Source organism: Mobula birostris, chromosome 6, assembly GCF_030028105.1.
Source record: "Mobula birostris isolate sMobBir1 chromosome 6, sMobBir1.hap1, whole genome shotgun sequence".
NCBI lineage: Eukaryota > Metazoa > Chordata > Chondrichthyes > Myliobatiformes > Myliobatidae > Mobula > Mobula birostris.
This window is the reverse complement of record NC_092375.1, coordinates 178,624,751-178,636,576: the sequence shown is the minus strand read 5'-3', so window position 1 is coordinate 178,636,576 and position 11,826 is coordinate 178,624,751. Positions and strand designations below refer to the sequence as shown.

At 41.3% G+C, this 11,826-nt stretch overlaps 1 protein-coding gene across 8 annotated transcripts in view; it reads right to left on the bottom strand.

Moving 5' to 3' along the window:
• c6h7orf57 (chromosome 6 C7orf57 homolog) overlaps positions 1–11,826 on the bottom strand; it is a 73,587-nt gene that overhangs the window by 43,160 nt on the left and 18,601 nt on the right. For all 8 annotated transcript variants that reach the window (XM_072261976.1, XM_072261980.1, XM_072261978.1 and 5 more), the window contains 2 exons: positions 3,142–3,324; positions 331–430 (listed from right to left, as the gene is read on the bottom strand). In XM_072261976.1, the coding sequence (XP_072118077.1) occupies positions 331–430; positions 3,142–3,324 (283 nt within the window). The remainder of the gene's footprint in view (positions 1–330; positions 431–3,141; positions 3,325–11,826) is intronic.

Below are 11,826 nucleotides of genomic sequence, written 5' to 3'. Positions count from 1 at the left end.
TGGCAGAGAATTCCACAGATTCACCACTCTCTGTGTGAAGAAGTTTTTCCTAATCTCGGTCCTAAAAGGCTTCCCCTTTATCCTCAAACTGTGACCCCTCGTTCTGGACTTCGCCAACATCGGGAACAATCTTCCTGCATCTAGCCTGTCCAATCCCTTTAGGATTTTATATGTTTCAATAAGATCCCCCCTCAATCTTCTAAATTCCAACAATATTTTGGGTGGTAAAATATTGTTATGATACAAAAAATGCTCCTAATTACATCACAACTTATTTTCAGAGATGAAGAAAAATGGTGTCATTGATGAACAAATTCTCCAGCCACTTACTGATTATTTCCTTGGAATGTAGACTCAGAAGTCAGCCACTCAGGTTTCTTGAAGGAAGCACATGTAGTTTTTGTGGGAAAGTCACTAAAAGTCAATAAATCTGTAAGCAAAATGAAAAGAATATTCAATTTCACTTAGTACTAAAGTTATTGCCAAATGATATATAAGTATATGAGAAATTATTGAATTCTTATCCCTTGGCAATATAGAAATGAAGCAGATAAACTTCTCCGTTGTGAATTGGTATATAGATCCTCTCATTTCAGAGAGAACCCATTGACTGAAAAGGTTGTGTGTTGGGACCAGAGGTGAGAGTCAGTCTGATTCTGCTTGTTCTAACACAGCACTGAGGCTGTGAGACTGTTCCAGCTGCTATGAGCTTCATGTCTGCGAGCTTCACAGTAATTTGCCCTGCTGTGTGACAAACTGACACCAAGCTATGAGCCCACTCCAGCTGCTCCTGCTTCCGGGTCTATGGACTCAATTTGGTTTGGAATGCTGTTGCCTTTTATTATTTGCATGATTTGTGTTTTTCTCTTTCTCTGCAAATTGGATATTGGTCTATTTTTAATTGGGTTCTTTTGAGCTTCTTGCTTTGTGGCTATCTGTAATCAGGCGAATCTCAAGGTTGTATAATTTGTACATTCTTTGATAATAAATGTACTTAGAATCTGTGAATCTTTGATAATGTCTCTCCTGGTAGATTTACTGAACCGGAAGATTTAGAATTGGTGGAAGCTTTAAAAGACTTCAGTTAAGAGGCACGATAACCAGCAAAGCAGTTGGATAACAGTACCAATTTCTGAAATGACTTTGATTTGTGAGGGCTGGAGAACAACTGCAATGTTTTATAGACAATAGACAATAGACAATAGGTGCAGGAGTAGGCCATTCGGCCCTTCGAGCCAGCACCGCCATTCACTGTGATCATGGCTGATCATCCACTATCAGTATTCAGTTCCTGCCTTAACCCCATAACCTTTGATTCTGCTATCTTTAAGAGCTCTATCCATCTCTTTTTTGAAAGCATCCAGAGACTTGGCCTCCACAGCCTTCTGGGGCAGAGCATTCCATATATCCACCACTCTCTGGGTGAAAAAATTTTTCCTCAACTCCATTCTAAATGGCCTACCCCTAATGCTTAAACTGTGGCCTCTGGTTCTGGACTCACCCATCAGCGGGAACATGCTTCCTGCCTGCAGTGTGTCCAATCCCTTAATAATCTTATATGTTTCAATAAGATCCCCTCTTAGCCTTCTAAATTCCAGAGTATACAAGCCCAGTTGTTCCAATCTTTCGATTTTCAATCTTTCTAGATTTTCAAATACATTTCTGCAATCTGATGGTCAATAACACATGGCCAGCATGGTAGCCTAGTGGTTAGCATAACACTTTACAGTACAGGTGACCCAGGTTCAATTCCTGCCACTGTCTGCAAAGAGTTTGTACGTTCTCCCTTTCACCACATGGCTTTCCTCTGGGCGTTCTGATGTCCTCCCACAGTTCAAAAATGAACCAGTTGGTAGGTTAATTGGTCTTTTGAATTGTCCTGTCATTAGGCTAGGATTAAATCAGGGAATTGCTGGCCGATTGGGGATCGCTGGGCAATGAGGTTCAAAGGGCTGAAAGGGCCTATTCCATGCTATATCTCAATAGATAAATAAACACACAAAAGTTCGCTGTCAGAAATTTCCTGATTGTTGGTGTTTCTCGGTGATTCTGTTATAGCATTTTGCTTGCACATGCAGCAGCACAGAATCACAGACTAAAGAGGAAGTAGCTTAGAAATGTTATCTATGTTAGTGGAGCAGAGATGGGAGGAAGGAAGGAATGAGAGGCTAGCAAGGGGAGTGTGCACACAGTGTGATTTCTGACAGCCGCATTTTATATTAAACAGAACATGTCTTTATGTTGACCAAATTAATTGAAATTTATCTCAAAGGGATCCACTTTGGGCAAACATAAATATTTGTAAGACACTTTGACCTTGCTGCCACTATCAATAATTCTGGTATTTTAGAAACTCCATTACTGTATGCACAATTCCGAAATACATTCACACTGTTTTGATGATATTGAATAAAACTTAGTCGCTGCTTTTATCCTCAATGCATTCCAAGCCAAATACTCCAACGGTTTGATCAGGTTAGCCTGCAAAGTGTGAAAGATACATATCGGGCTCTCCATCCATTACAAGTCTTACTGAGTGATATCACAAGTGGTTCTGCTAGTTTGGCCATAGTTGCTAAATCCTCTATTTATCCAACCAAACCTGCCTCATAAAAACAAAAAACAAAGCCAATATCTTCGATAGATTGCTTACAGTGGAATTGGCCAGTTCTGACAAAAGCAGATTGAGTGAGTTATCTGAAATTGTAGATTTCGATAATTAGCTGATATGTTTTTCTGTTAAGAAAAAATGGTATTTTCATTAATTGCTGAATTCAATAATGCAGATAGGTTTTCTTCTCGAATGGGGTGGGAGAATGTAAACTGGGAATGCAGACTTCTTTCTTAATAACTCTTTTTCAGAAATCTGTAACTTTGTGCTGGTAGGAGAAAGGGAGGTAGTGAGGGGGTTGAAAACAGTGAATCAAAAATTATTTACTGGAAGTGCAAGGATACTAGCTGAATCAAATGCTCTCTTGCTCCAAACTAGCAGATCTCACTTACATTCCATTATTCTGTAAAGGTCCCTCCACCGCTTTTTGCTTTTTTTTTGCTTTGACTTCCAGAAGTTACGAGCCTTGCTATAATCTGTAAAGCACTGACAATTCTGGAGGTAATATTTTTTAGATACAAGAGCATTACCTCGCAGACCACCTCGCTTTGCCAACTTCACGTAGTCAGAATCAGAATCAAAAATGACATTACGGCGTCCTCGGAATCTTTCCTCGCCAGTTGTCATGTAACCGAGACCAGGCATCAGTGACGTTTCCCGTTGTTTATTATTAGAATTTTCTTCTTTCATATTTGACATTGGTTTCAATTGTTCTGTCCATAAAACAAGGGAAATGCATTTCTAAAAATCTTAAAGAAAAGTTTTTTACATGACATTTTATGTGATTTTTTTTATCGGTTGGAAGTAGCAAACAGCACTTACAGTATAATCTACCTCAAGATACCCTGAAGACTGGATCAAATATTGAAATTCCTAACTTTTCTGCAGACACTTAAGCTGGTATTTAAGATTTCGGGGAATCCTACATCAACTCTGATTAGTTGAGAAGTCGCTGTCCAATTAATGATCTATCCCTGATTGCAACTAAATTTCTTGAGACTCTGTGATTTGGAAATACATTTTAGTTAAGTGAAGGGAATCTCTAAAGATAGATTTTAACCAGTTGTACTGCATAGCCACTGCATACGAGAATCTCTTTCTCCTGGTAACTGTGAATTAGTTTTTCTTTTAAATGTCCATTAAAAGGGGATAGAGTGCTGAGTCAATTATAAAATTACTCATTAAGCCCATCACACGAAAGCTGGATGCCAGGATAGTAGAGGAGTTCCTGGTGCCAGGGTTGCAATGATGCAGGTCAGAATTAAGAAAAAAAAACAAAGCATGATCTAATTCTACTATACGTGCTTGTTATCTTGTATACGCAAGGACTAGGCCTTAAGCCGCAGTGTCGCCTGTTTACAGCCACGAGGAGAGAGGCATTGGAACTGATGCACTCCACCAGGGCATCCAGGCTGGAGTCGATGGTGTCCCCAGTGGTCACTTGGCAGAAAACATGCTCTGTTGTGGTTGACTGTAGATCAATGGCTCGAGTTTGGACTCTTTTTTTGCGTGGCTATGATATCAATATGTGCTTCCTACCTTGTACATGCTATGTGTGCTTTGTGCTATGTGTGACTGTCGGCACTGTGCTTTGCACCTTGGCCCTGGAGTAATGCTGTTTCATTTGGCTGTATTCATGGGTATTCATGTATGGTTGAATGACAATTAAAGTTGAATTGAATTGAATTAGTATATTTCTAATGCATCATCCTATTGTACATCATTTCCTTATATTAGCTATCAGCTTGAACTGTTGTGTCAGAGAAACCGCTTTCATTTACTGGGTATATGCAGCATCTGCATGTGCTGAAAAGAAATATGCAGACTTTCAAGTATTGACTTAGCATGCTTTCAATCTTCTTGTCAAACAACTGAATTGAAGGTGATAAAGGAATACCTCTGTTAATTCATAACTTGCTAATTCTATCATTGAGTCTCAGCATTAGCAAGATGGATATGATTACTGAACAACAGCAAAGAAGATATATTGCATGCCATCTATTCAAAGAACATTGTTAAATATAGCTTTTTCTGCTGACTTTACTGCAGATTTGGAATGCTTTTAAATCAATTGGACATGGATGGATTAGTTGGTACTTATGGGGATGAGGGCCTGGATTTAGACACTGCAAATTCCTAACACTCATGAAATTCTGAAGCTCTGTTTGTAATCCAACTGCCTATTCCATATGTCAGTCTAAACTATGAATGAACAATGGTGCATTCTCTCACGAATAATGTGAACATAGTCATTTGTTTTATGCCTGGATTTGGACAGTCCAGTCGAGGCACCAACTCAACAGACAACAAGTACATTGTCAGCACTGTTATTTACAGAAAATGGTCATCACAAACACTTCTCAATTTGCTAAAAACTTCAGAGCATTAAAATAAAAAAAATAAGAATTACATTTGTTCTGATTTCAGTGATATTAGAACAGGAAAAATATGAAACAATCAGAAATAGGATCAGGAAAATACATACTCTTCTTTGAGTCTAGTTTGTCATTTAATGTGCCTAAACTGCTCTGGCTGGAGTTCAAAGGGAATCATCTCTTTCAGCTGCTTCCTGGTAAGTAAATCCTGGACTTATGCCAACCCAGGAGACAATTGTGCTGGGACTCCACAACATGACCCTGACGAATTGTTCTCTCAGGCTCATGTTGTGGAATAGATAGGAAAGTGTAAGAAAGGTGTTTGATTTATCCTACTTATTTTACTTCAGTTTCATGTTTTATTGGCCTCCTAACTTTAATGCTTTTGAAGTTCAGATTTAGATTTATTTATCACATGTATATGGATACAGTGAGATACATTGTTTGTGTTAATGATCAACACACCTAAAGATCTGTGGGGGCAGCCTGCAAGTGTCGCTACACATTCTGGTACCAACATAGCATACTCACCATGTTCAGTAGAACAACCCAAGCAATAGCAGCAACAAACAACAGCACATCAAGCTCTTTTCCACTGATACCCCTCATCACACCCACTTACACAGATATACAGGCTTCCAACTTCAGGAAAGGCTACCTGCAGGTCTCCGGTCCTTGGCCGCTGGACTCTCAGACTCAGCCTTTGGGCCCCTAACCTCAAGTCCCTGGCACAGGCTTGCAGTCATCGGGCCTCTGATCTCCAGACAAGCTGACGCAGAGGCTTCTTCCTTAGGACTCACCGACCTCTGCACTTAGATCTCTGTCTTTTCCTTCCAGACCTCAATGACCTCTGGGTATCAACCCCAGGACTCACCGATCATGGGACTTTGATCTTCGGGTCTCGATTATGGACCACCAACCCAGGTAATGGGAAAGTGGGGGTGGGGGGTTGTTAACTGTCACTTATAACTCCTGCCTGTACACACCTCCGACCTGGGGATTGCTGGTCTTCTCAATACCTGTTGACCCGACCTCTGGGATTGATGACCTTCGACTGCTGAGTGTTCAATGTTGTTTCATCAGTTCTTTGTCTCCTCAACCACAATGACATTTTTTAACTTGCATTCAGAAGAGTCAGAAAAAAAGATAATGTAAGTTTAATTTTATGTTTAACTGTTGAAATTAATATTGATTTTTTTTAATTATGTGAAGCAAACTTAAAAGCTTTGAATGGCCTCAGAGCAGCTGCTTGGATGTTGAGGTACAGAATGAGAAATGGGACTAGGATTAAGTAACTGAGCTGGTCAGGACTTGGACTGATCAAATGGGGTTCCAGCCAGAACTGCATTTTGAAAATATGGTCGTCTCAGGACCTACTACTGATGCACACCTGAGACAATAAGGAACAACCTCACTGCCTCTTTTCAACAACAATGCACTGAACTCCAGGACCCACATCACTCCCAAAGAGAATCTAACTGTCACCATTTTTTAACCTACAATTCCTTGAAGAAAATTCCATGGAACAACAACCGTTATCTAGCAGCTACCACCAGGCCGCAAAGCATGCGCTATCGGGCCACGAGGAAACAATATGATTTGGCGATATGAAATGATATGAGTCAGCTGCACCTTTCCTCGTTCCCTGTCACGCCCACTGTTGAACTTGAATGCACGCAAGGTCATTACCCACGCGAGGTCATCAGTTGGTCATTAACCTACAACTACTCGATGAGTAAAAAAACAAACGTCGCTTGAGAGTTTCTTTGGAAGAGGTGGTAGGGTCATAAAAGGCCTAAAAATGATGATAACGCATGGACAGCTGAGGCCAAGACTGCAAAAAAAAAAGAAAGCTTCCTTCAACAGAAAATACGATGAGTTGTACATAAAATATGGCTTTATTGCAACCTGTGACTCACACATTCCAAGCCCCCTGCGTGTGATGTGGAGACAAGCTGTCTGATGAGGCAATGAAGCCCTCAAACCTGCTTTGGCACCTTGAGTCCACGCACCCTGCACTTAAAGACAAACCCGTTGAGTTTTTTGAGCGGAAAAAGCATGAGCAAGCGGGACAGAAGCAAGTGCTGAGGGCTACCACCTCCACAAATGCTGCTGCTCTGAGAGCGCCGTACTTAGTGGCTAGCTGTATTGCTAAGGCTAAGAAGTCTTTCACTGTTGGTGAAGAATTGATTCTGCCTGCTGCCGAGGACATGTGCCGTGAACTGTTGGGAGAAGCTGCAGCTAACAAGATGGCACAGATTTCTCTTTCAGCTACCACAGTTTCAAGGAGAATTGAAACACAGCTGTTGGAATGGCTTAACGAGTCACCATGGTATGCTATCCAAGTCGACGAGTCTAACGATGTCGACAACAAGGCAATACTGCTGGTTTATGTGTGATATATATTTCAAGACGATGTGCACGAGGACATGTTGTGTGCACTGCTGCTGCCAACTAACACAACTGGGGCAGAACTATTCAAGTTTTTGAATGACTACATGTCAGGCAAACCGGACTGGTCATCCTGTGTTGGAATATGCAGCTATGACTAGACGGCTGTCTGGTTTCACTGCCTAAGTCAAAGAGGTTGCTCCTGAATGCCAGTCTACACACTGTGTCATACACAGGGAAATGCTGGCTAGCCATAAAATGTCACCTGATCTTAACAGCGTATTGAGTGACATTGTTGAAGTTATCAATCACATCACAGCAAAAGCCCTTAACTCACGTCTGTTTGAGCAGCTTTGCGAGGAAATGGATGCAGAGCACAAATGCCTTCTCTTACACACTGAAGTCACGTGGCTATCAAGGGGGAGAGCCCTGGCCAAGGCTTTTGAGTTAAGAGAGCAGCTACAGAGATTTCTTTCAGGAGAAAAGTCACCACTGGCAGCACACTTCAGTGACAGGGAGAGGATAGCAAAACTCGCTTATCTGTGTGATATCTTCAACCTGCTCAATGAACTCAATTTGTCACTTCAGGGGAGAATGACAACTGTCTTCAAGTTGGCAGATAAAGTGTCTGCTTTCAAAGCCAAACTGGAACTGTGGGGACAGCAAGTGGACAGGGGCATACTTGACATGTTCCCAACATTAGCTGGGACTTTGGGAGAGATTGAGGCTGCACCTTCCTTCTCACAGCTGGTGCACGATCACCTATCTTTGCTGTCGACAGAATTCGAGCGTTACTTCCCAACCGCAAATGACCCAAGACGTGCAAAGGAATGGGTCCATGACCCATTTATGAATGCTCCCGGTGAATTGTCCATGTCAGTGCGGGAAGAAGATCAACTCCTCGATCTTGCAAATGACGGTGGGCTGAAAAGTATGTTTGACATAACACCTCTGCCAGCATTCTGGATCAAAGTCAAGGCTGAATATCCTGAGATAGCCACAAAAGCACTGAAAATGTTGCTTCCATTTCCAACATCATATCTCTGCAAAGCAGAGTTTTCTGCAATGAATGCAACGAAAACTAAATTGTGGAATAGACTGGACATAAGGAACCCACTTCGAGTATCGCTGTCTCCTATCACCCCTCGATGGGACCGTCTTGTTGCAGGGAAATGAATATTAAACACGTTAGATAGGACCTTTTAGATACAAAATTGAGTGTATTAGCCACTTATAAGTGACTTATAGTTGACTTATCACCTATATTCCGGTCGTGATTAACACCCCCCACCCCCGTCGGCCGGTCCACAAGAATATTGTCAATATTAAACCGGTCCGTGGTGCAAAAAAGGTTGGGGACCCCTGATCTCGCTGACACTTTGTATTTTATTCTTTGTTTGTGTTTGTGGTCACATCATGAGAGTCATCATTTGTTTTCCATTTATATGAATAATGAAAGACTTTGGTATTCCCTTTAACAAGGACATGGAATTGTTGCAAGGATGAAGTGATTGTCCTAACAGCTCTGTGCAAGGCAATCAGTGTTAGAGCATTTTAATTTGCCATTTACTTGCCTTCTTATCTGAGTAAACAGAATTTCTTCCTCTCTTTTATTCCTTTGGGACAAAAAGTGGTGTCAATTATACAAAGCACAAACTGCAGGCCTCCATCTGCATCTGTTACAAAGGCTTTCTTGAAACGTCAGATGTATATAATATGGAGTTGAAAAGATGAATGAATTTTTATGGTTTGCCATCAAACTATTACAGAGAGTCAAAACAATTAGTATGAAAGTTCAGTGTCGTTGCTTATAGCATGTTAAGCTTTCAGGAAACTGTTGGTTTTGGTCACTTCGATAAAATCCCTTTTAACAAAATCTCAAATGAAAAGTAAAATGCTTCATTGGATGGGCATTATTTTCAAACCTTTCGCATATAAATAATATAGACTGTGTCAAATTCCACACTGTATTGTGCATTTTGAGAGTGGATTGCAAAGGGTCCAGTGGCCTGTAGTTTTCATTATTTCCATTCCTTATACTTGTGAAGATCAGTTCTTCGGCGTTTTGCCTCTGAATGCACTGTCTGTGTCACAATTTTTGAAGTGAAGCACTAAGACACTCTCCACGGTACAGATGTACCGTGGAGAGCATTCTGACAGGCTGCATCACCCTCTGGCATGGGGGGGAGGGACTACTGCACAGGATCAAAAGAAGCTACAGAAAGTTGTAAAATTAGTCAGCTCCCTCTTGAGTACTAGCCATCATAGTATCCAAGACATTTTCATGGAGTGGTGTCTCAGAAAGGCGGCGTCCATCATAAAGGACCCCCATCACCCAGGACATGCCCTCTTCGCATTGTTACCATCAGGAAGGAGGTACACATTTAATGATTCAGGAACTGCTTCTTCCCCTCTGCCATCCGATTTCTAAATAGACATTGAACCCATGAACACTACCTCACTTTTATTACTTCTGTTTAATAATTAAATTATTAATTTAACAATTTAATATGCATATATATATTTAATGTAACTTATTTACTCTTTTTCTATATTTATGCAGAAATCAATCCCCCCCATACCATGTATTTCAATGTACTGCTACTGTTAAGTTAACATATTTCATGACATATGCCAGTGAAATTAAACCTGATTCTGATTTGCCAGGTTGAAGGACTTTCTTGACCCTGCAGTAAGAGATTCACCTGCAGTCCCATAGCTGGTCATGCAAATGTTGACTTCAATATATCGAATCAGATTTAATATCACTGGTATACGTCATGAAATTTGTTGTCATGCAGCAGCAGTACATAATAATAAAAACTATATATATAAAAGGCAAATTAAATAAGTAGTGCAATAAAATAAAAAATAGTTGTGAGGTAGTATTCATGGGTTCAATATCCATTCAGAAATCAGATGGCAGAGGGGAAGAAGCAAAAAGGAAATTATAGACCTCTTGGCTTGACATTGGTGGTTGGGAAGTTGTTGGAGTCGATTGTCAAGGATGAGGTTACAGAGTACCTGGAGGCGTATGACAAGATAGGCAGAACTCAGCATGGATTCCTTAAAGGAAAATCCTGCCTGACAAACCTATTACAATTTTTTGAGGAAATTACCAGTAGGCTAGACAAGGGAGATGCAGTGGATGTTGTATATTTGGATTTTCAGAAGGCCTTTGACAAGGTGCCACACACGAGGCTACTTAACAAGATAAGAGCCAATGGAATTACGGGAAAGTTACATACGTGGATAGAGCGTTGGCTGATTGGCAGGAAACAGAGAGTGGGAATAAAGGGATCCTATTCTGGTTGGCTGCCGGTTACCAGTGGTATTCCACAGGGGTCCGTGTTGGGGCCGCTTCTTTTTATATTGTATATCAACGATTTGGATTATGGAATAGATGGCTTTGTGGCTAAGTTTGCTGATGATATGAAGATAGGTGGAGGGGCCAGTAGTGCTGAGGAAACGGAGAGTCTGCAGAGAGACTTGGATAGATTGGAAGAATGGGCAGAGAAGTGGCAAATAAAGTACAATGTTGGAAGGTGTATGGTTATGCACTTTGGCAGAAGTAATAAACGGGCAGACTATTATTTAAATGGGGAAAGAATTCAAAGTTCGGAGATGCAACGGGACTTGGGAGTCCTCGTACAGGATACCCTTAAGGTTAACCTCCAGGTTGAGTCGGTAGTGAAGAAGGCGAATGCAATGTTGGTGTTCGTTTCCAGAGGAATAGAATATAGGAGCAGGGATGTGATGTTGAGGCTCTATAAGGCGCTGGTGAGACCCCACTTGGAGTACTGTGGGCAGTTTTGGTCTCCTTATTTAAGAAAGGATGTGCTGACGTTGGAGAGGGTACAGAGAAGAGTCACACTAGAATGATTCTGGGAATGAGAGGGTTAACATATGAGGAACATTTGGCTGCTCTTGGACTGTATTCCTTGGAGTTTAGAAGAATGAGGGAGACCTCATAGAAACATTTCGAATGTTAAAAGGCATGGACAGAGAGGATGTGGCAAAGTTGTTTTCCATGATGGGGGAGTCTAGTACGAGAGGGCATGACTTAAGGATTGAAGGGTGCCCATTCAGAACAGAAATGCGAAGAAATTTTTTTAGTCAGGGGTGGTGAATCTATGGAATTTGTTGCCATGGGCAGCAGTGGAGGCCAAGTCATTGGGTGTATTTAAGGCAGAGAATGATAGGTATCTGAGTATCAAAGGTTAGGGTGAGAAGGCGGGGGAGTGGGACTAAATGGGAGAATGGGGATCAGCTCATGATAAAATGGCAGAGCAGATTCTATGGGCCGAATGGCCAACTTCTGCTCCTTTGTCTTATGGTCTTATGGTCTAAGATGTTCCTTAATCATTGAATATGTGCCTTCAGGCTCCAGTACCTCCTCACTGATTATAGCCATGAAAAGAGGGCATGTGCTGAGTGATGGGAGTCCTT